Source organism: Penicillium malachiteum (genome assembly GCF_028827825.1).
Source record: "Penicillium malachiteum strain IBT 17515 chromosome Unknown utg000005l:1.0-9002435.0:326005.0-9005861.0, whole genome shotgun sequence".
NCBI classification, from domain to species: Eukaryota; Fungi; Ascomycota; class Eurotiomycetes; order Eurotiales; family Aspergillaceae; genus Penicillium; species Penicillium malachiteum.
Window position 1 is genome coordinate 7,445,265 of NW_026643099.1, and position 23,785 is coordinate 7,469,049.

General features: G+C 48.0%; 8 protein-coding genes across 8 annotated transcripts; 2 read left to right on the forward strand and 6 right to left on the reverse strand.

Moving 5' to 3' along the window:
- Nucleotides 1–44: 44 nt before the first annotated feature.
- On the reverse strand, nt 45–1,861 carry N7483_012755 (uncharacterized protein; the record flags this gene model as incomplete). The annotated part of the gene is made up of 7 exons (XM_057096182.1): nt 45–245; nt 300–707; nt 769–1,138; nt 1,192–1,350; nt 1,416–1,540; nt 1,590–1,683; nt 1,734–1,861. 7 exons carry the CDS (start codon nt 1,859–1,861, stop codon nt 45–47), a joined length of 1,485 nt encoding a protein of 494 aa, XP_056942153.1.
- Nucleotides 1,862–2,663: 802 nt separating this feature from the next.
- On the reverse strand, nt 2,664–4,097 carry N7483_012756 (M20 family metallopeptidase; the record flags this gene model as incomplete). The annotated part of the gene is made up of 4 exons (XM_057096183.1): nt 2,664–2,881; nt 2,940–3,079; nt 3,134–3,933; nt 4,005–4,097. The coding sequence occupies 4 exons, from the start codon at nt 4,095–4,097 to the stop codon at nt 2,664–2,666; spliced, it is 1,251 nt and encodes a 416-aa protein (XP_056942154.1).
- Nucleotides 4,098–4,366: 269 nt separating this feature from the next.
- N7483_012757 (uncharacterized protein) lies at nt 4,367–5,005 on the reverse strand (the record flags this gene model as incomplete). Its single annotated transcript, XM_057096184.1, has 1 exon — nt 4,367–5,005. The coding sequence occupies one exon, from the start codon at nt 5,003–5,005 to the stop codon at nt 4,367–4,369; it is 639 nt and encodes a 212-aa protein (XP_056942155.1).
- A 506-nt stretch (nt 5,006–5,511) lies between these two features.
- Nucleotides 5,512–6,510, reverse strand: N7483_012758 (uncharacterized protein; the record flags this gene model as incomplete). The annotated part of the gene is made up of 1 exon (XM_057096185.1): nt 5,512–6,510. The coding sequence occupies one exon, from the start codon at nt 6,508–6,510 to the stop codon at nt 5,512–5,514; it is 999 nt and encodes a 332-aa protein (XP_056942156.1).
- Nucleotides 6,511–9,137: 2,627 nt separating this feature from the next.
- On the forward strand, nt 9,138–11,000 carry N7483_012759 (GMC family oxidoreductase; the record flags this gene model as incomplete). The annotated part of the gene is made up of 3 exons (XM_057096186.1): nt 9,138–9,180; nt 9,249–9,995; nt 10,051–11,000. The coding sequence occupies 3 exons, from the start codon at nt 9,138–9,140 to the stop codon at nt 10,998–11,000; spliced, it is 1,740 nt and encodes a 579-aa protein (XP_056942157.1).
- Nucleotides 11,001–11,419: 419 nt separating this feature from the next.
- On the reverse strand, nt 11,420–12,730 carry N7483_012760 (uncharacterized protein; the record flags this gene model as incomplete). The annotated part of the gene is made up of 4 exons (XM_057096187.1): nt 11,420–11,914; nt 11,986–12,260; nt 12,462–12,477; nt 12,677–12,730. The coding sequence occupies 4 exons, from the start codon at nt 12,728–12,730 to the stop codon at nt 11,420–11,422; spliced, it is 840 nt and encodes a 279-aa protein (XP_056942158.1).
- Nucleotides 12,731–13,754: 1,024 nt separating this feature from the next.
- On the reverse strand, nt 13,755–17,742 carry N7483_012761 (putative vesicle-mediated transport protein (Imh1); the record flags this gene model as incomplete). Its single annotated transcript, XM_057096188.1, is given in 5 exon segments — nt 13,755–13,797; nt 13,851–16,903; nt 16,934–17,425; nt 17,534–17,670; nt 17,688–17,742. The coding sequence occupies 5 exon segments, from the start codon at nt 17,740–17,742 to the stop codon at nt 13,755–13,757; spliced, it is 3,780 nt and encodes a 1,259-aa protein (XP_056942159.1).
- Nucleotides 17,743–19,152: 1,410 nt separating this feature from the next.
- nte1 (lysophospholipase) lies at nt 19,153–23,657 on the forward strand (the record flags this gene model as incomplete). Its single annotated transcript, XM_057096189.1, has 2 exons — nt 19,153–19,307; nt 19,400–23,657. 2 exons carry the CDS (start codon nt 19,153–19,155, stop codon nt 23,655–23,657), a joined length of 4,413 nt encoding a protein of 1,470 aa, XP_056942160.1.
- Nucleotides 23,658–23,785: the final 128 nt, after the last annotated feature.

Sequence of the window (23,785 nt, forward strand, 5' to 3'; positions counted from 1 at the left end):
CGACCAACATCACACTTGGCATTGCCGACCACTGACAAAAATCACTATAGTAAGTACCTAAAACTCTCGATTTCCCTATCGGTCTTGTTCGAGAGTTCATCATGCAACTCTGCACCCACCGTCATTTCTTCAGGAGAGCCATACAGATGACCCCTTCGACGATTTTCCCAGATATAATAAGCAAGCAGACAAAGAAGGAAGAAGATGCTCAACACTAGTCCCGACATAGCTGCCTTGATACCCGTCTATAAACCGTTAGCCGTATTTATAAAAAATAAATTCCAACAGTCGGGTCTTACAGGATAAGAGGGCTCTTCCGACGCAAGGAAGAACTGTGGGCCCACAATATTCCCAATGCAATATGCAATGAACAAGAGTGCGCTGGCCACACTCTTCTTCGAGAATCCAACAATATTGGACGTGACCACACTCAATGAAATAGGAAGGTTGATGGCATAAACAACGGCCAGAGTTAAGCCGACCATTCGACCAGCTTGATCTGCTGAATTCAACTTCCAGATCAATATTAAGCCAACCACGGAGACCATGGTATTTAGAACCATCGAGATAATTCGGGAAGATGGGATGAAGGTACAAGTAAGAGAGGTCAGGATAAGGAACACAATTTGTGGTCCACCCTGGGGCATTTGCATGAGAAGTGCCTTGAAATCAGTATAGCCAAATCCTGCCGTGATAATGGAGGTAAACTAGACGACAAGGAATTAGCGAATGATATGGAGAGGATGAATGCTGAGGACGCATACTTACCGTTGTGAGACCACCGTTGCATAAATTAGAGATGAGAGAGTTCAAGACAAGGAACCAGACCTGCGGATCTGTAAGGGCATCTCGTGCTTGTGACCATTTGAATTTCCCATTATCCATCACTCCAGTCTTATTTTTGAGAGTTCGCTGGATTGCAATTGCTCTTTCATTCGATGATAGGAAGACCGCCTTCGTTGGAGAATCTGGAAGCAAACAGAAAAGCACAAGGCCATATGTCGAAGTGATGGTGCCCAAGATAAGGAACATGAGCTTCCAGGTCTCGATTGGGGCTGAACTGATATTGCCGATGCCATAAGCAATGAGAGGACCGATAAGAACTGCAATGCAGTTACCGAAAAACCAGGCAGATTGACTAAACTGTTATCACATATTCATCAACAGGCTAACCTTGGAAATAATGCATACCGAACGGGTTGCTCAGCTCGTGTATAGAACATACCTGTCAGTAAGGTGAAGCCAGGGGCAATGGCAGCCTCACCGATACCAAGAAAGAATCTGGCAATCATGAGACCAGTGAAATCAGTGCAAGCAGCATGACACATCAGGATGCCACCCCAGAGAAAGCTATTCAAGCTCCCAGATGTTGTCATAAGTAATAATTCTCAAATCAAGATCGTGACTAGACTCACACAGAGATTGCCAAGTACTTTCCAATAGGGAAGCGAACAATAATGTAAGAGCTTGGCTTGCTCCAACAGAAATATCCAAAGTAGAAGATGGTGGAAGTCCAAGAATATTGTGAGCCATGCAGATTCTACTCTCATCAGCTTAGTTCGATCATATATAGAGGTAGGAATATTTACCAGATCCTCGCGTAGGTTGAACAAAGTGGCCTGGCTTAATGATAATTTGTCCAGAAATTGCAAGAAATAAGCCGTGCTCATCAATGGAATCAAACTATGTGATTCATTAGCTGGTAAATCGATAGCATAAGGTTGTTCACTCACACGAAATCCAATTTCCGCAGTACTTTTCTCTCTTCTTCTGGCATAGATGCCACAGAAAGCAGTTGACCAATATCAAAATCATGCACCGGTGACTCAACGCCATGTTTGAGATCGCTTTCATCTGTCATTTTGATATAGATTCAGACCAAATCACACTTCCAATCTGAGAAAAGATGTACGAAATTCAGAGAAAAGCCAATTCCAAAATAGACCATAAAGTCTACCCCTTATGAAGCAAATCCAAACCATGATTGTAAGAGCTGACCGGCCAACCCCAAAAGATCCTCAATTGGACCAAACCTCTATTACACACACGTAGCTTCACGATATCGCTTGAACCTACCAATATAGAAGTCGGGACTCGTTCCGCGGTGGATCCTGCCATGACACATGGGGCAAGCTTAACGAGCAAGACCAATAGAAGCGTGTTTGGAGAATAGTCACGATTTTCATCTGCTAATAGATTCGTTTCTCCGCAAAATGGAATTCGCGGGGAGATGCGCGCATTGTCAAATCTGGGGTGTTCAGACCCGCCACGGAGACCGGAGTGCGTCCGATGTTATGGAGTAGGGTATGATGATCCCCTCTTCGGGTGATAGTCGCGGCAAATCCATGGGATAATCACTCTAGGGGTCTCTGAAGTACCGAGTCTTCTAAGAAAGGAATTTCTGTTGCTAATTAGACTTCGAGAGGCCTTGATGAGGCTGCGACCCATCTGACTACACCGTGATCTTCGTTCACATGGATAGAGGTCTCGCTGACATCTGGGCACTAATAATTGGCTCCAGGAAAGCGCTACATACACCTGTGCTTAACTCCAGGGCTAGGAGCACGAACTTGAAACTAAACATGGAAGATACAACCTCGGCTATGTTTTCAGATTGATGTGCTTTCATTCAGGTTTTTAACAATGATGTAATGGATTTTTCACTATTGCTCCTTCTGGAAATCAGCCTTAATAGCTGCTGCAAATCCATCATCAACCAACACACGGCATCCTACTACGGCCATACCAGCTGCACAATACAGACTACGCTGGAAGCTCTCTTCGGAGCCTGCACCAGCAGTAAACTGGGGGGTGTGGTTGACACCATCTGTATGGATGTAGAAACCGCCATGGAAACCGGGAAGCTCGTATGACACGTTGCCTAGATGGATATTAGAAAGAATTTTCATACTAGGAGGAAAGAGGAGATGAGTAAGTACCCATGTCTGTAGATCCTCCACTAAGCCCACCCTCCTGCCCTGCCGCATCGTAGATAGTGCTGTATCCCATGGCATTCATGGCAGAGGTATAGCTCTCGCAGATAGGTTTGTTATACTTCATATCCGTGTATGCGGGCTCCCTATCCAAACAATTAGCTATCATTCATTCTCACATATTCGAACTCTTTTCATACCATTCAAACTCAACAGTACACCCAGTCGCAGTCGCCGCAGCCTCAAAGCATTTCACCACTCGTTCCGTCAATGGTTTCAAGGTCTTCTTCGTCGGCGATCGAATATAATACTGCACTGTCGTAGAAGCAGGAATAACATTCGGTCTCTCACCACCCTTCAAAACAACACCATGAATTTTCTGCGTTGGTAAAATCTGTTGACGAAGCATAGAGATATTAACATACGCCGCAACAACAGCATCAAGCGCATTAACACCTTCCCAAGGCGCAGCAGATGCATGAGCCGGCTTTCCTGTATAAGTCACAGAGACTTTATCATTCGCCAGATACTGACTCGAATCCGAACTCGAGCTCAGTAAATCAGGCGCACCCGTAAGAACCGGAAATGGATGAACCATGAAACACGCATCAACATCCTTATAAGCGCCCGCATCGATGAGTCGCAATTTCCCACCTCCGCCTTCCTCAGCCGGTGTACCGAGTAATCGCACTGAAAATCCCTTGGTATCGGAATACAATGTCTTCATTGTTTCTGTTGTGGCGAGGAAGGATGCAACCGCGCTTGTTGCAATGAGATTGTGGCCGCATGCATGTCCCATCCCGGGTAGAGCATCGTATTCGGCATTATATGCGACGACGCGACCTCCTTGACCATATTGATAGCTCACTTCGAGTGCGGTGCTCACGCCGTACGCTTGTCGCTTTACGGTATACCCGTCCTCGGAAAGCGCTTCGAAAAAGGTGCAGATGTTATCGTGTGCGGTATGTTCTTCGTATGCGAGTTCCGGTGTAGACCAGATCTGGAGTTCAAGTTCTTAGCTCAAGCCAATTTTACTTCGAGTTTTATTCTTTACCCTTCGCTTCGTCTTACCTTTTGATTGATCTCGCTTAGTCGCGATTCATACTTCTGTAAGACCTCGCGGACTTTCTGAATGGTATTTTGTTGAGCTTGAACCGACTGCATCTTGTCATGAACTAGAAAAGACAAATCAAGACAAAATCTTCAATTGGAAGAAGAAAACACGGACAGAACACCGCCTCTATTTATGACTCCATTCACATCATCACTGATAACCGGAGACCGATAGGCCTCCGTTGCCGATCAGCAATGAATCCCCGCAAAGATAAGCCGGTGATATACCCCAATCCAAAAGCATCAAGTCGACGCGAAGACTAGACCCAATCTGTATAAGAGTATGGCTTTCATTCCGTTCATTCCGCCATGCTGACCACTCACTCCACTTGTGTCTCCCGTTGCGCTTCCCCAAATGCCGATTCCATTTGTAATGAAGCAGCGCGTGCTTGAACAGGTCTTGCATCAAGAAATATTCGCATCTCTGCTACTTGGAGATCATCATTACTTGGACCCTCAAGGTCGAGGATGTTGAATTCGCGGATTTTAATCAGGAAGTCATCTGGGTCATCTTTGAATATGGTTTCGGAAGTTGCTTCGAACATAACGGTGCGTTTCATGGGAGATTGAGAAGATCCGGAGCTATGTGGATTTCCCGATTCAAATTTATTGATCTGGGATCGAGGGTCTGAGCGATTGGCGTCGATCGTGGCTGTATGAGTGGCTGCGTTACCCAGATCCATATCCCAGGCTATATGGACTTCATGTCTGAAATACGTGAGGTGTCGGCTTCGCACTTCGAGTAGTGGAAGTGCGGAAGATGCTGGATTCGGAGGGTTGTTGTCGATGATTATAGGTGCATTTGGGTTGAAGAACTTCTTGATCGGGTGCTCTGACCCTTGGGGACTGATCTCGTCAACGGCGGGCATGAAACGACTGAGGAATTGCAAACCTGGAGATGCATTTTCGGGAATAGATTCATAGGGTCCATGGTGAATAAAGACAGACGAGCCCTCCATGCTGGCTCAAATTTCATTTTCGGAGTTGTCTAGGTCTCTTTTGAACTAGACTATGGGGATGCCGGTTGACTGTATTTCGTCATAACGACGTTTCTTCGCCTGTCAGGTGAAAATGGGAATAATAATAGACGCCACCTGGATATTAGGTTCAGGAATTGGGATTATATGTCCAATAGACGGTATGTATGCAACCATAATGGTTTTGATGTAATTATACACATATTAAGAACTTAGGAAGTCTTTCAGATTTAGATACATGAAGATATGAACAAAAGAATACAATATACATGGCTTAGTCAAGATGAGTTCCATATCATATGGACTCAGGAAATGCGCGGATGCGTAAATTTCGTGTTTTCATGCCTCGGAGAGGCGTCGTGAGGCTCGCACAGTTGCGAAGCTAATAGGCACGTCGCTGGTGGATATGGGTGCGACTGAGTGCATTGCACTTGGGAGTGATTGTTAATCACAAGTTGAGAGAGATATAAGAAGAATTGCTGAAGTTTTCAAGGTGGATTGGTACTCTCGCTAGACACTCGCGACCGTGTCGATGGGCGCATTCGTCGCTCCGACATAGGTAGACTTTCCATGGAGATATTATTCCAGGCTCGCATGCCACGAGGGACACGCTCGATGGGAGCAGCATGCGTGACGTCAGAAGTGAGCTGAGTCGGGTCCACAAATTGTGGGTATTCATCTTGCTCTGCGGAGGTTGGCTGTGACCGAGAATTGTGGACAAGTGAGACAAGTTTGCCCAGCACACCGAATTCCAGTTTGAGCTTGATGCTGTACACCATGGGCTTCAGTGTAGTCTGTAGGGAATAGAAGCCAATGTACTCGACCACCAGTAGAGCGACATCCAACAAAATGATGACAAAGTTAATGGCCAACAGTTCGTACATAATCCTGGTCCGTCGATGATCTTTATCCGGCATCAGCCGCAGCAATTTGACGGTCTCGAAGATATAAATTCCTGAGATGACAAACTCTTGACAGCAGAACCAGGCTAATTGCAGACGTTCCATCACGTTATAGCCTCGAATGAACGGATCGGTGCGGATGTATGCGGTGGAGAAGGTCAAAATGGTCGTTGGGATGAGGAGGATGACGGCATCGACGATGATAAGCCAAAGAACGAAGCGCAATATTTGGCGATTTTGCACAACCAAATGGAGTCGTGAATAGAGGACCATGGACTGACCCGGGACCATAACGTAGAATCCGATGGTTGAGAGGGTCAGTGAGAGCCACAGCGGCGCCAGCGCAAAGAACTCCAAAATATATCCAATGGTATGGGGAATGACACCGAGAACGACGGAGAGGAGCATAGTCCAGAAATAAAGGCCGCGATAGGACTGGAAGGTTAAAAATAAGAGAATGAACAGCTCGATGGCATTGTACAGCGCGATCGACGAGAAGACAATCATCAATATGCGTATAGTTAGGCTGTGGCCGTGGTAGCCCCCGATGAGGCCATCGGGCGGCTGGTCTAGAGAATCACCCATGCTCAGGCGATTGACAATATGTGTATCAAAGAATGGGCACCCCGCTTGGTTGAGACCCCGGTCGTATCCGTAGATTCTTCCAATGGATCAATTTCAATTTCATAGCCATGATCTAGCATTGGCGAAGCATTCGTGCGATTGCCACGGGAAAGGATTGTGTATAGTTTGGACAGGCTCGAGGTTCAGTGCTGAATTTGAGTCTTGTACTCCGTAGTCGCAATGGGTTCCACCTGAAGCAATTTACCGAGTTGTTGCAATGCCGATGACGAATGAAACCTCGCGGTGGCCGAGAGCGGAGGATAAAAGAATATAAGAAAATAAGTTGAAGGAGGGGAGAATCTCTCTGATTAATTAGAAGAGAGTAGAAAGTGGCACTAGTTCGCCCCCCAGGGCGAACGAGAGAAAAAAGATGGAGTCAAGTGTGGGTTCACTGGGTTCACTGGGTTTTCTCCATTGAGGGTCCAAGCTGCCGATCGTTACACGGCCAACAGGTCCCAGGTCCCAATGTGATATGTGATATGTGATATATGATATGAGAAAGATATCTCAACTCAACTCTTATAAGTCCCCAGAGAATATGAATTATAGTAAAAATGAGATCTGAAGTTCAAATGAAAAAGTGGTAAAATCCGGGGGACGCTAAGATGGAATAGGAAGCTGAAGTGGAAGATTTGAACAAACTCTGTTTGCTCCGTTTGCCAAGTTTGCCACTTCTATTTCCGAGGTTCAATCTTCTCTCCAAGCATCTCCAAGGAGCTTTCTAATGGGGTGATTACGAGCTCCCAATATTGGATTATCTCCTGGAGTTGGGCCCTTTACCGACTCGGAGTACTCCGGATGAACTTTTTACCTGTGTCCGCGACGACATCACTATGGAGTCCCAGGTGTACATGTGACCGGGGACCTGCGCTAGGGATTTCTTGGCCTTTGCAATATACAATTGGTTTATAATTGGACTATAATTGGTTGTATCGAGGACCATTACTCCGTACTGACATTCGGGATCTAGCGGGACAACGGTTGACTACGGCGATCCTCGGCTAATGCAAATGGACTCCCACTGCATTCAAGCACTGAAGTGCTGGCAGACATGAACTCCAACTTGAAATAGTTCAAGTTTGTGATGATATGACGATTTGGCGATCTACCCCCTGTATGATCATCGATTACCCCTGGATTCCCACGACAAACGTGGCAGATCGACTCCATATTGAAATTTACGCAGATCCCTTCAATGTACTGGTCATCCAAGGACCCGACTGATCGGCTACTCCGGACATACTAGACGCGGCATATAAGCATCGGCAATACACACTGTCTTTCATTGGATGAATCAATGATATTGTCATTGAAACATTAATCATTCTTCATACCCAGTCGACTCCATCAATCAAACTTGAAGCAATTAATAGCTTTCTACTTGGTACATACAATATGCTGTGGATCACTCACGTGCCACGTACAGCTCCTCGCACCCTTATATGATCTCCACCCATCACCTATGAAATCTTAACTCTGTCCCTTTACTGGTTATTAGAGAGTAAATTTCACTCTGATGAAAGAGCCTGATCTATATGTCAGAACGGGATGTTATTGATCTTGTTGGCACATAAGACCTCCTATCCCGCACGGGCCAAAACGGCTCCAATGCCCCGCTTAGAGGGTCTTCGGATCCACATAGTGGAATATCCAGTCAGACTTAATATTGCGATTACTCCTTCAAATATCTCGTCCATATAACTTGAAGCATTAGGTTTTTGGTTCAAGTGATGAGGAAAAATCAACTTAGTTTGAATAAATCTCAGTATAAACCGTGGAAGGATTGGCATCATGTCATAATAAAGTAGCTCCACCCTGGCAGTATCTTGATATTTCCACTACATGAAGATATCAGACTAACGGAACTAGCAGAAGCAAGATGACTTTTGTTTAGGCTGAATGATATTCGACTTTGGAGAAAAGACTAACATTCAAGTTTCTCACTTAAACCCCAAACTCCTCTACTATCAACCACGTGTTACTACTAGTAATATAAAGCCACCGCCACCTGGACAGTCTCTTCTCAGACCGGGAGTAAGCAGAACCTACATACTACCTCAATCTCACCTGCATTCCATATCCCCACATTATATCCCCACATTATATCCGTACGTACTTCGTATAGCCTTTTAACCATGGTGCCAAGTCCTCTAACTCATCAGCATAGACTGATATACCCAATCTGCACATATTAACCGAGACTCAACTGATTCCAGACCTATTGCGATAATCAGCCACCATTCAAAATTTTCACCTTACCTTCCAACTAACCTATTCCAGGAGTCTCTATGCACTCAATTGCCTATTCTGAAGACCGAGATCCATAACAATGGAAATCAAGGCCCCCCACGAACCACGGTTACACGGACCCTGGGAGGTGCATACATATGATGCACGATGCATCAAATAGAACCTTTTCTTACAATTTCTGCGACTAATCCCACATAATCCCAACGCCGCAGGCTTTATAAAGCACGGTGATCATCTCCGCAGTTCCAATGTTTCTTCTCCAAGTTTCCTCCAACCAAACCTGGGAACACTGAATTTCACCGTGGCTTATCGCGCAGGTTACCTATCATCCTACGAACATGACGTCTGAAGAAGATACATATGATTTCATCGTTGTGGGAGGTAATATTGGAACCTATCCGGAACCTGAATCAATGGTGCTCGTCAAGAAATACTTACATTTTATATAGCCGGCCCAGCAGGCTATGCTCTCGCCGCATCTCTCAGCAGAGCAAAATCCAAACCACGAGTCCTTCTCTTGGAAGCAGGCGGAAAGAACGACGATGAAACAAAACGCGTAGATGGAAAACGCTGGACAACCTTCATGGAACCAACAATGAACTGGGGTTATAAAACAGTACCACAAGAAGGATGCAGCGGTCGAGTAATAGATTATTCACGCGGAAAGGGTCTAGGTGGGGGTTCGGCGATCAATTTCGGTGTTTATACCGTTGGTGCAAAAGACGACTATGACGCATGGGGTGAGAAAGTTGGTGATGAGGTGACCTTTGGATGGAAGGCTATGCAACGACGATTTAAGGCATTGGAAACGTTTGATGGAAGTATCGAACTTCCTGAGCATCAGAAATATGCGCGTCCGGATCCCGCGGATCATGGTCATGATGGACCGTTGAAGATTGGGTATGCGAAAGAATGGGAGAAGGATTTACCTCTTATTCTGGATTCGCTCGAGGAGTCCGGTCTGCAGCGGAATTTGGATCATAACTCCGGGAATCCTCTTGGGATGGCATTGATGATCAATTCTGCGAGTGGAGGACGTAGAACCACAGCTTCTCTTTTTGAGCAGCGCCAGGATTCAGATTGGCCTATCCCGAACTGGATGATAATCCATGCACCTGTCACTCGCACGATCTTCCACAACAAGAAGGTTATTGGAGTCGAGACAAGGAGTCAGTCTGGGTCTGACCCCAAGATATGTAAGCGCAGCTTGCCTCTCACATCCCTGCCGGTGAACTAATGAGATATTACCAGATTATGCTACAAAAGAAGTGATCTTAAGCGCTGGCACCCTTGACACGCCTAAGATCCTCATGCATTCCGGCATCGGCCCACGCGAAGACTTAGAGAAGTACGGCATTCGGGTAGTTCAAGACCTACCTGCTGTCGGCCAAGGAATGAAAGACCATTTCAATGTGCCGCTCGTTCTGCGCAGAAACCCAGAAACCAATGACCGTAACTCATTCTACGGCTCAGAGGAAGCCATGAGCGCAGCTTTGACACAATGGAATGAGGACAAGACAGGACCATGGACGAAATACGGATGCCAAATTGTATGTGGATGGTTCAAGTCCGATAAGATCAAGACTTTACCAGAATTCAAGGATCTGGATGCATCTGTTCAAGATTTCATGAACAGAGAGACAATCCCGCAGTACCAAATCATCAGTGGATTTCCAATGCATATTATGCTCCCTGAGTTGTTCCAAGACCATAGTTATATCTGTTTGCTCGGTTTCTTGATGAACCAGCAGTCTTCGGGTGAAGTACGCTTACAATCATCTAACCTTGAAGATCCTCTCCTCTTCGATCCTAAGGCTTTGACTCATCCATATGATCAACGGGCTGCCATTGAGATTTACAGACATTTGCTTGAGATAGCCAAGCATCCCGCCTTTGCAAAAGACACTGTCTCCACCATCCACTCGTCACCGTCTGAGTCGGATGAGGATATCTTGCAGTACTGGAAGGATAACACCACTTCCAGTTGGCATATGACAGGTACAGTGAAGATGGGTAAAGAAGGGGATGTTGACGCGGCAGTTGATAACCGATTCCGGGTATTCGGAGTCGAGGGTTTGCGAGTTGCAGATATGAGTGTTGTGCCTGTGATGACCAACAATCATACTCAGGCAACTGCCTATGTGACCGGTGCTACTTGTGCAGAGGTTTTGATACGCGAGTATGCCTTGGATGAGGAATGAGATACATCATGTGGATAGTTATACAGTTTGAGGTTGGAGATGAGCTGCATGCTATGACCGACAAGGCCATGGCTTTTCTGGAACTATATGAGACTAAAGGAAGATGGATTTGAAATGTTGAATTGAGAAAATAGACCCTTGGAGGCTTACATATGATCGAACACTGTGCTCAAGTAGTAGTCACCCGTACAGGGACGGTTAACAAAGGCACAAAAATAGAAAACACCGCCCAGCCACAAATGAAAATGTGTCGAAAAGAAAAGCCACGTATCACGCCACACACCGTTACTGGAAAGCGAAACATGAGAAAAGGGGCATCAGATGAGCAGAAAGTAAAAATAAGAAGAAACCATGGTAAGGATATCTGGGCGGTTGCTTGAGCTGCAAATGAAAAGCAGAAAAATTCAAAGCACGTATGCTTAAGCCATCGGGAGTCCATGAGGGTGTTGTCCCTCCTGCTTGGCAACAAGGTCAGGGTCCGTTGTGTTCTCATCAGGACGGGCACGCTTGTTCTGCTGGAAATTGTTTCCCATGAAGTTGGTCTCATCTGGGTGCTTGCGCATACCAAGACCGGCAACGGCAATCCGGTTCAATGAGTTCATGTCGTCGTTAACAGTGCCAGGGTGCTGGGCTTGCTGAGGCTGACCACTGGTTGCAGTGACACTTCCTGGTCCACCGGTCATACCAGTAAGAGCCAGGTCGTGACGAGGCTGCTGGTTCAGATCGATGTTAGGAGGTAAGTCTGGGACCTCAACTTGGGCCTCCATCAGACGAGTCTGGAGAGTGATGATATGGTCACGCAGAGCATAGTTCTCATTCATAAGCTTGGACATGGTGTCCTTGTAGCCGTCGATGTTCTTGTTCTCATCCTCAAGCTTGCGGATATAGGTCTCCTTACGCTGGCGGAAAGCGCGCTAATATATTGTTAATTGGGGAAACTCAAGACAGAGCAACCTAGTGTGGACAGCAACAAGTCACGACATACCTGAGCAGCACGATTTTGAGCGGCACGCTTCGAAGTTGACAGTTCCCTCTTACCATATGACTTAGGAGTTCCACTCTCAGGCGAGCCCTGCTGGGGCTGGGTTGGGGTCTGTGGTGGAGGGGCACCCATCATGGCCGCCCCCGAGATGGCAGGGTCAATGTTAGCCTGGTCACGAGGGCTAGCTGTGTTGGGCGCCATATGTTGCTGAGGACCCGGGCCGCCCTGGTGACGACTTTGCAGCTGGTGCTGCGCAGCCAGAAGCTGGTCATGAAGGACTATATACGGATAATTAGTTTTGTTTTTAAAACAACTACGCGTCATAAACACTGGGCAGGTGAAAGGGCTGAGGTGGTTTTTTGCCACAAAGCAATGGTGTTAAGACCAATTGCCCCTGAGCTGGTCATAAACCACCTAGCCCTGACTTGATGTATAGCACAACGGTGATAAGGATATCAAGCAACTAGATAGTGACATACCCTGGTCCGCGTGGTCCTATATGCATATTGTTAGTGATTTGGCCACATACATGAGAGCCCGGGAGGGCGCGGAAAGGGTTCTAGCGCGCAGCGACGCGTCTTCATGACGGTTGCAAGTATTAACCCATGCCATCTCTTATACTACACCAGTCCTGTATACTTGGCGCGGGAAGACGATCTGATGATGACAAACGCGTCGAGGATAAGTTGCTTACCTGAGCAGAGGATTGCATACTGGGATGCGGCGCTGGCGCCAACGCAGGTTGCATTGAAAGGGAAAAGAGGGGTTCAAATAGACAGAATTGGATAGATACGATCCCGTAGACCACCAATTCCCAAAAGCTTCAAGATTATGGGGATTTTAGATGTAGATGCTGAATGAGGTAAGCAGTTGAAGATGGATGCTGTAAGCAGGACCTCGCGGGAGGAGAGGAGATCTGAGTCAGGCGTGCGTGCGGTAAGCGAATCATGGGGATTCTGCCATGTCCGTCTTCGGTACGACTCCGTATACAAGAAGCCTTAAAGAACTTATAAGGTTATGAGAAGTAACTAATTTAAGCTTAGAGTGGGCTATATATAGAACATATTCAAAATACTACTTGCTCATTCAATCGATCATTTCCCCAAATTTGCTACTTTTTTTATTCAAAATTTATTTGACATTCTCATGATCACCTCAGTAATTGATGGGGTACGGGCTGGATGGGAGAGGGGAAAAGAAAAAGCGGTGTCGGTGTCGGGATGTCGGCAGGTTGACCTCCGATGGGTGACTCAGCATTGCGTCATTCACTTCACGTGGCAATTTGCCTTCATAACATTTATCAATAGATCCATCCATCCATGGATGATATAGAGATTTGCACTATCAAACTCAAGTCGTCCATATACTTGTTTAATTTATGTACTATGATCCTATTTTTTCATGATAATAGCTTGCTACAATTAATGGTACCTCATGAATGGCACTACTCCGATTCGGAGGTCCATTGCTTATGCCAGTGGCTGACTCGAACCCAAGCTGACTCCTGCATCTAGGATATGCAGAGTCGATGTGACACAAGACCAGGTACTATCGAAACATGTTGCAGATAGAGTTAGCCAATTACTTGAATCACAGCATTTGAGCAACCTTAGCATCTAACTGCCATTGGCAGATAAGTGATACACTCGATTATCTCACGAAGAGCCTGAATAAATGCTATAGCGACTTTCGAAGAATGAATATTATACAAAGTAAAAAAGAAAAGTTGAAGTAGACAGGTCTGTTGAATTACAGACAAGATGTGATGGGGATCATTTAGACATAATGGCAGACATCCACTTTTGTTCGTCCGTTCTGTATGAAAATTAGCACATGTGTCCGCGGAATGAAAGGGCCAGGGAACTAACCGGTCAAAATGAAGCAGCATGCCCAGAACAGGGATCAGCTGCTTCTGATAATTCTTATCCTTCTGCTCCAAAAATTGTAGGAGCACGTTCTTCAGGTACATGTAATCAACTGATGGCGTAGTGGCTGTACCAGAGGGGGTCTCGCTACGACGACCGGACGCACCGCGGTCCTGTCCGGATGGAGAAACAACACCACGTCGAGAGCCCGAGTCGATCGATGATCGGGATGACTGACGACCAGATTCCATTCCCCGAAGACGGACATCTTCACCAAGTGTCTTGTGGGATTTGCGCATTTTCTCAAGACGATTGCTGGTTTCTTCCACGGATCGACGAAGCTCAGCCTTCTCCTTCTCAAGGTTGCGAACTTGTTTCTCGCTTTCATCCAGGGCCTCGCGCAAGCCAGTCATGGCTTGTCGGACTTCCTCGACTTCCTGGGTAGATCGCTCAGTAAGAAGTTCAAGCTCGTCACGACGACGTCGCCAGTCCTTTTGAGAGTCTTCGAGCTGCTCTTTGTCTTCTTCAGCCGTGCGCAGAGCTCGTTCGGCTTCCCGAACCTTGGCCTTCAACTCTTCCATCTCTCGGGCGCGACGACGGCCCTGGGTACTAGCCTCATCCTCAGCACGATCCCGCTCCTCGACAGCTGCCTCCATGCGTTCTTTAAAGTCGCGGACTTTGGCATCTGCGCGACCCTCGATGTCGTTCAGGAGGCGACGCATCGTCTCACCTTCCCGGGTACGTTCGCTCAATAGCCGGTGAGCATCGGCTAACTCCTCTTCCAGGCTATCGCATCGTTCACGAGCTTCCTTCATTTGCATAGCCACCTCGGCAGTCTGGTCACGCATATTGTTCATCAGACTTTGAGCACTTGTATGCTGGGCTGTCTTGAGCTGAATCTCTTCGCGAAGGCTTCCAAGTTCCTTGTTCAGCTGGGCGATTTGGTCATCCATTTCACGCATCTTGGTGCGAGAACTCTTGAGATTATCTTGCGTCTTGGCCAGATCTCCTGCAGTCTTATCCTTGGCATTGATGGCATCTTGCTTTCTCGACTCGGCAGACCGAAGGTCCGATTGAGCAACATGAAGAGTCTCTTCTGCTTTCAGACGGCTGTCGGTCTCCTGGCGAATCTTCTTGTTTAATGTGTTGACTTCTGAATCGCGCTCAGAGATCTTTGTCTTGGCGGACTTGAACTCTGCGCGCAGATCTTCATGTTTAGACTCGAGGGCTCTCAGCTCGCTGTTCTTGCCTGTAAGGGTTTCTTTCAGGGTCTTCAACTCGGAAGCTTCAACCCGGAGGTTGCGCAGCTCCGGTTGGACCTTTTGGAGTGTCTCACGCAGGTCAGTAAGGTCCTTGAATCGGGTCGCAGCCAACTGTTGCGCAGCTGAGAGATCAGTCTCCAGGGTAGCGGACTGGATCTTGAGGCTCTCAAATTCTTTCTTGAGATCCTTGTGCAGCTTCTCTGAATCAGCACTAGTCGAAGCCGTACTGGTACGGAGATCAACCAGTTCCTTCTCCAGTTTGCTGATTGTCTCTTGCAAGGCGGACTTCTCGGCAGTGAGTACCTTGATTTTGTCCTTGGATTCCACATGCTCCTGGCCCACGTTGATCAGATCGTCGCGCAAGGACTCGATTTCCTCCTTCAAGTCTTCTTCGCCCTTCAGCTTAGCGCTCAGACGGTCAATAGCTTCCTCTTTACTGGACAATTGTTTGGTGAGAGTTTCGATCTTTTCATTGAGCTCTTCCAGCTCCGCTGATGATACTGTGGTCTCTTCCTTCGAAGGCTGCTCGGGCTTCTCGGGCTGCTGAGGGGTTGCATCGGCTGCCTTAGCTGGTTCTTCAGCTGCCTTGCCACCCTTCTTCTTCTTTTTGTTCTTCTTCTTGTTACCTCCACCACCTCCACTGCTGGCGGCCGGCGCTGCAGCGGCAGGCTGTGAATCCTGTTCAGGGGCAGCAGCTGGGGTAGACTCCACATCCTTCTCAGTGGGTGCCAGACTCTTGCGGATCTCCTCGAAGTCCACAGGTTTTCCAGCAGAGACGCTTTCTTTGGCAGTCTTCCAGGCGCTGTTATCCTCCAGGTTGGTATCAAGGAAGTCAACAACCTTCTGAAGTTGGGCAGAGCTTTCCGACTTTTGGCTGATCTCCGACTTGAGTTCGGACACCGTAGATTCGGCATCCCTCAGTTGGGACTTTAGATTATCAACCACACCCTGAAGAACACTAAGGCGCTTCTCGCTAGTATCCTTGGCCTTCTTGGCTTCTTCGAGTTGTGAGATCACCTCTGAGCTATCCTCACTCTTCGTAGCCTTCTCTGCCTCGGATACCTGAGCTTGAAGCTTCTCGATATTCTCACTCTTCTCCTTGAGTTCGGTTTTGAGCTTCTCGACTTCGGCTGTTGTGCTCTCGAGGGAAGACTCAGCAGTCACGAGCTTTGCCTTAGCATCGTCGATCTCGCTCGATTTGGAAGTCTTCAGGTTTTCGATCTCCGCATCAAGCTTATCCTTGACATCTCGTAGCTCAACTAGCTCCTGTGTAGTGGACTCCAAGTTTTGGACCATGCCCTCTGTAGACTCCCGAGTGACAGAAAGATCCTTCTTGAGAGTTTCAACTTCGGTCTTCAGTGTCTCGACCTCCTCCTGCTTCTCCTTGAGTTCGCCTTCGAGACGAGGGATCTCGTTATCAAATGAGAAGAACTCCTCGCTCGTTTCTTGTTTATCTTCGGAGGGTTTCTTCTCCTTAGCAGCATCGTCGCTCTTCTCCTTTTCTTTCTTAAGACCGGTGACTTCATCCCATGCCTCCTTTGCAGACTTCTTAGCTTCATCCATCTTCTTTTTGTAGTCATCCCGTTCTGTTGCTACCCGCTTCATCTCTTCCATCACCATATCGGTCTTCAGCGACATCTGATTCAGGTATTCGGTAAAAGCCTTGGGTTCACTGATCGAGGCAAGAGGGGTGTTCTCGCGCAACGCCGCTTCAAATGGTTCAATCGAGAGGACGCGAGAATGCGCCACGCGGTAGGCCTTGAGAAGTTCTTCAGAATAGTCAGCACAGAGGTACTACAAAATACCAAATCTATTTCACAACACCCAGATCGATCGATAAAACATACCATGGTATCGTGATTCTAGCTTATCCAGCCGGCGCAACTTGGCCTTCACCTCGGCAGGTAGCTCCGCAGAAGTCGATTTACCCGGGTCCGTCTCCCCAGATGCAGCTGACTCCTTTTCCTTTTCAGTTGTCGTCTCCGACGCCTCAGTCGTCGAGGGGGCGGTCTCTTTTTCCTCCGTCTGATCACCTGCGGAACTAGCCACCTCCGAGGAAGGCTCCGGCGTCTCTAGACGGGGTGTTCCCGAGCGACTGGAAGCATCATCTTCTCCGATCGCGAACTCGGCCTCGAACTCCTTGGGATCTGGGCCTCGTACAGGGGTACCCGTGTTGCGGCGTGGACGGGAGCGCTGGCCGGGGGAGAGGTTTGAGGGCGGGCGCCGAGCGGAATTCGAACGGGAGATATTGTCTTGAGCGGATTTTTGGCGGGCCTGTTCCTCTGCGATACGCGAGTCAATGGCGTCGCGGAGGCGCTATAAATGGTTGGAGGTTAGTCTGTTAAACTTGTATTGTAGTGGTCTTGTGCGGGCATTGCGCGGCCTCCGCAACAGGTCGGGGGTAAGCGCTGGATTACCTGAAACATCACCGCGACAGGTCTCTGGACCAAGACCAGCCAGTGTAAACAGACACAAAGAGAGTTGACTAGGTGGAGGACGATGAGGAAGCAAGGGAGGGAAAGCGGCGTGGGGAGCATGGAATAGATGACAGCCGTAAGTAACTAATCATAGAACATACCAGTGTTGGCCAAGACCAGAAGCTCGGGCCAAGCGGCGGAGCGGACTCGGAGCATCACAGTTCCAAGGTTCACATAATATTTGAACTTGATGAAATCTATATATGCCTACCTATAGTATAATGTTTTATACTAGTAAATCATATGTCTACTACTTTATTATTACTATGTATGAGCCATTTATCTGAACATTTGAATGTCCAAATGTTGATACTTAGTAGTAGTATTCAAAGCTCCCAAGCTGAGTGCGGGCAGTGGATCAAATATATAGCTATACCTCCAGGACTCTACACACTATGTACTCAAGCTACTAGTACTAGTACTACTATACTATACTGTTAGTAGGTTCAAGTTTGATGGCATCTCAGAAAATTTGAAGCTGATATTCAACATTTGAATGTTTAACTCGAAGTTCAAATGTTCCAGTTAACCTTGTTGATGGCCCAGATGACCTGGGCAGGGTGAAGCACTTGAGAACTTCCAAGGTCGAACCACATCCATGGATGTGCACCTGCCCAGGTGAGGAAGAAAAATTACAACTTGAACCTACTACCTACATATGGATGTATGTAGTAGCGCTTTAAGTATACTTTAGCACATGCGCATAATTCAATCTCTCTATTCTAGTCGTCGCGAACCTCGGTACATGTATAAGATGGATTGAGTACTAAGTTAGCATTAATACTAGATTCGGAGCCAATCTCGCTTTAATCGCATAAAACCATTTTATAAATCTTACTAGGTATAAGACCAATAAGATTATAATAATTCAAAGGAGACTAAAAAAATTCATATTTCAAATTCCACACCGATAATTGACTAAATATGCTTCTCCATAGTTAACACTGTTCCTGTACTAGTAGAGTGGACCCATCAACGCGATTACTACGGGTGGGCCACTGCACGTTGCTCTTACTGGACTTTCTACTGGTAATTAATTGACAAATTCAAATACGACTCTAAATTCTATTCTATTTGATCAATTCATTGCAGAGTTGTCTTATTGTGGATATTGTTCTTATCTCTTTTTTATATAGGACCGTGACCTTTCATTGTAGTACGGAGTACCTCCTACCTACAATGTAGCTCCTGCAGGTCATCCGAGACCACCTGCCCGCCTCCCCTCACCTTCATTCCTCCATCCACTGGTGTCAGGGCCCGCACGTTTTTAATGTCCACCTTCATGGTGGCCCAGGGTCATTTTTGAGTTAGTGTGGTTGGGCCCTGGGATACCCTGGTTTTGTCCATTCTCATTCTTGGTTTTGGTTTTGGTCTGGCCTAAAAGCGGAGCTCCTGTCTCACACGTCATGCCTAACTTCGCGCCGGCTCTTGCTTTAAGCCTAACGGCCACTACGGCCACACATGCAAGAACACTGGCATCATCTGTTCCCTCTCTCGAGTCTACCGCTCTATCCGCAGCCGATCTCTCTTCTCCCCCGCCCTCCCTCCCCCCCAATCCCTTCAACCATGGCGGGGTGGATCGCTTGGGTGTTTACCTTCACCTTCCAGGTCATTCCCCGCGGTCTGTACTGGTTGATTACCTTCACCACTATCACATTGCCCACATGGCTTTTTACGCTCTTTTCAATGAGCTTGACCTTCACCATGAATTTCACCACCCTGTAAGAGCTTATCCCTGTCCGGCCAGATGCAATTTGAGTGTTGGCATTTGATCAATGCCGGAGTAGAACTAATTTCCGCGTTACTATGATAGCATGTTGATCTTCCTCGGTGTGGTCTCGACAGTGAGCTGGTTCATTCGTTACCGGTTCATGAACATGTATAGTCGCCTGCCCCCGGAGCCCCAGCGCAAAGAAGCCCAGGTCGATCTCTTCCCCGATATCCAAGAAGGAGACTCCAAACCAGGATTGGCCAACTATCTCGACGAATTCCTAAGCGCAATTAAAGTCTTTGGATACCTCGAACGACCGGTCTTTCACGAATTGACCCGGACGATGCAGACGAGAAAACTCATCGCGGGAGAGACATTGATGCTGGAGGAAGAGAAAGGGTTCTGCTTGGTGGTCGATGGCTTGGTCCAGATCTTTGTCAAGTCAACCCGCGAGGGCAAGAATGGCACGGAAGAGAACCTACACATGAATGATGGGACGTCGGATGACGAGGAGCATAATCTGGATGGTCGCCAGGGATATCAGCTGCTGACGGAGGTGAAGAACGGCGCATCTATGTCGTCGCTCTTCTCTATCCTGCAGCTATTCACAGAAGATATCCAAATGCGAAATGTGCGGAGCTCTAGCTCCAGTGCATCAAGTGTCGCAACACCTCATACACCACGAGCTCCCGATTCTGTACCAGTGAGTCCAGGTGTCGACATGATGGGGAGTCCACAGGCCATGGCAAGAGACAATGCCGACTCGACCCTTGGTCTGAATGGGCTTACCAGTGATGCATTACCAGCAGTCCCTCCATTGCATCTGGGGGAGAGTCATGCTCACCTCCCTACCAACCCCCTACAACCCCCTTTCATAAAGTCGTCGTCTAAGCGACGAAAGTCAGTACATCCAGATATTGTGGCTCGAGCTACAGTAGATACAACCATTGCTATTATTCCTGCTAGTGCATTTCGCCGTTTAACTCGAGTCTATCCAAGAGCGACCGCACATATTGTGCAAGTTATTCTGACACGTCTCCAGCGCGTGACATTTGCCACGGCGCACTCTTATCTGGGCCTAACTACCGATGTTCTGGGAATTGAGCGACAGATGGCCAAGTATACCACTTGGGACTTACCAAATGACCTTCGGGGGAGTGCCTTGGACCGGTTGAAAAACAAGTTCATGCAGGAGCGGGACCGCCTTGGACCTGAAGAGGTTGTCAAGGGTATCGCGCTACATAATCCAGCCGTGGGACGGCGTCGCCGATCGAGCAGTTCGCTCCGAAAAGAAGCCATTTTACAAGCACGTATGAATGGCGGAAATCAACCTGTCGCTCTGACACCCCAGCGACCACCAACACTTCGTCCTATTGACAGAGACTCCAATGGAGTCAGCCCTGGCGATCTTTTATCCACAATTCAGCTCTCCAGGTTTGGTCCACGCTTCGATCATCTGGGTCCTCGTATTCAAAGCCCGTTGACGGAGCGAGAACGTCCTCTTTTCCGACCTGCTGCGAGAATGGATGGCACTTCGTCCTCTCCGTTCCAGCGCAAAGAATCTATTGACGAGGACACACTATTCCGTGAATCGATACTGGAATGTATGATGAAGGGAATTGGTCTGACTGAAAGCACGAGCGATGCTCTTCGCAAGGGGAGCCATGCCTCAGGCGATGCATCTCCTAGGTTACTATCTTACGATTCTCGGCGCCAAAAAGCCGTTTTCTCCAATGCATTTGGTTTCATTGATCCCTATGAAGGATCTGGGGATGGTGAAACAGAATCTATGATGTCTATGTCTGTCACTAGTGCTGGTGGAACCTCTCCAGTAATCAACCTGCGGGAGGAGCTGCGCCACGAGATTGAAGTCGTCTACTTCCCACAGGGCTCAGTACTTGTTGAACAGGGCGAGCGCCATCCGGGTCTTTACTATGTGATTGATGGATTTTTAGATGTTGGAATCCCTGTCAATGAACGAGGCGATGACCTTGTTGGCTCGTCGCGTCCTTCAGTAACACCCGCACAGGAGGAGCTTTTCCCCAAGCTGGGTCGCAGTGCCACAGGTTCTTCTTCTCGCACCCCGGGCACGCCAGGCACAAATGAGTCTCGCCGTAAGCCACAGTCACGCAAGTCCCTCTATTTGATCAAGCCAGGTGGTATGCAGGGATATGTGGGTGCCCTCGCATCCTATCGCTCATACACAGACGTTGTTGCCAAAACGGACGTCTACGTGGGATTTCTGCCTCGTGCATCTTTGGAGCGGATCGCTGATCGGTACCCGATTGCTTTACTGACGCTGGCCAAGCGACTGACAAGTCTTCTCCCGCGTTTACTGCTGCATATTGACTTTGCGCTCGAGTGGGTACAGGTAGGCGCCGGACAGGTCATTTACCACCAAGGAGACGAAAGTGATGCGATCTATCTTGTATTGAATGGCCGCTTGAGATCTGTCTTGGAAGGCCCCAATGGCAAGATGAATGTGATTGGTGAATATGGCCAAGGCGAGAGTGTAGGTGAGCTGGAGGTCATGACTGAATCTACTCGACCAGCCACTTTACATGCTATCCGAGAAACCGAGCTGGCCAAGTTCCCTCGGTCTTTGTTTAACAGCTTGGCACAGGAGCATCCTGGGATCACTATCCAAGTATCCAAGTTGATTGCCCAGCGTATGCGGGATTTGGTGGAACATCCTCTTTCTGAAAAGGGCCTGGAACAAGGTCATGTCGGGGGCGTCCAGACTGCGACCTCAACAGTCAATCTTCGCACGGTCGCTATTCTACCAGTCACTGCCGGCGTTCCTGTTGTTGAGTTCGGCCACCGACTTCTTAATGCTTTGCACCAGATTGGTGTGACGAGGGGCGTTACCTCTCTCAACCAGGCTGCGATTCTGAACCATTTGGGCCGACACGCTTTCAGTAAGATGGGCAAGCTCAAATTGTCTCAGTATTTGGCGGATTTGGAAGAGAGGTACAGTCTGGTCCTATACATTGCAGACACCAATGTCAATGCGCCATGGACACAGACATGTATCGCACAGGCGGATGCCATCCTGCTTGTTGGTCTTGCAGAGGCCTCGCCCAGAATTGGAGAATACGAACGATTTCTGCTCGGCATGAAGACGACTGCTCGTAAAGAGTTGGTCCTCTTGCATTCAGAGCGGTACTGCTCGCCCGGACTGACCCGTCGCTGGCTCAAGAACCGACTGTGGATCAATGGAGGTCATCATCACATACAAATGGCGTTCCGGCTAACAGCCGAGCCCTCTCATCCTCAAATCAAGAAGTTTGGAACCGTTCTGAAGCAACGTGTTCAAATCCTGCAAGCCGAGATTCAAAAGTACACCTCACGACGGATTCAGCAGTCGCCGATGTATTCACCACAGACCCCATTCAAGGGCGATTTCCACCGTTTGGCCCGAAGACTTTGTGGTAAATCTGTTGGACTGGTCCTCGGCGGAGGAGGCGCACGCGGCATAGCTCAGGTTGGTGTGATCAAAGCACTCGAGGAAGCTGGCATTCCGCTCGATATTATCGGCGGTACTTCAATTGGTTCATTCATTGGAGCTCTGTATGCCCGCGACGCAGACGTGGTACCCATGTACGGCCGCGCAAAGAAATTCTCAGGGCGCATGGGAAGCATGTGGCGATTTGCGTTGGATCTGACATATCCCACGGTCTCGTACACCACAGGCCACGAATTCAACCGGGGAATCTTTAAGACCTTTGGTGATAGTCAGATCGAAGATTTCTGGCTCGAGTTTTACTGTAACACGACTAATATTAGTCGCTCTCGCGCGGAGTACCATTCATCTGGCTATGTTTGGCGGTATGTGCGTGCTTCGATGTCACTAGCTGGCTTGATTCCTCCTATCTGCGATGAGGGCAGTATGCTACTAGATGGTGGATACATCGACAATCTCACAGTCGCACATATGAAGAGTCTGGGTGCAGATGTTATCTTTGCCGTGGACGTGGGTTCCCTCGATGACAATACACCACAGGGGTACGGCGACTCGCTCTCTGGGTTCTGGTCGATGCTCAACCGCTGGAACCCCTTCTCATCTATCCCGAATCCACCTACGCTGTCTGAAATCCAAGCCCGATTGGCATATGTCTCATCTATCGATAATCTGGAACGAGCTAAGAATTTATCGGGGTGTCTCTACATGCGTCCGCCAATTGACCCATATGGTACTTTGGACTTTGGCAAGTTTGATGAGATTTACCAGGTGGGATATGCATATGGAAAGGAATTCCTGGATCGGCTCAAGAATGAAGGATCCCTTCCGATTCCTGAGGAGACTGAGGAAAAGCGGAAGTTACAGCGTACCATGGCACCTCGACGAGCCAGTATCTGATCTTTGGCTGTTCGATTAATGTATCTTCAATTTTGGAGCTCCCAGTTCCAAAGTCTCATATTTTGTTTTAGTGACCAGGTCTTGAGCTATACCCGTGTCAGGTGTGAATGAAATGGCATTTTTGTCCT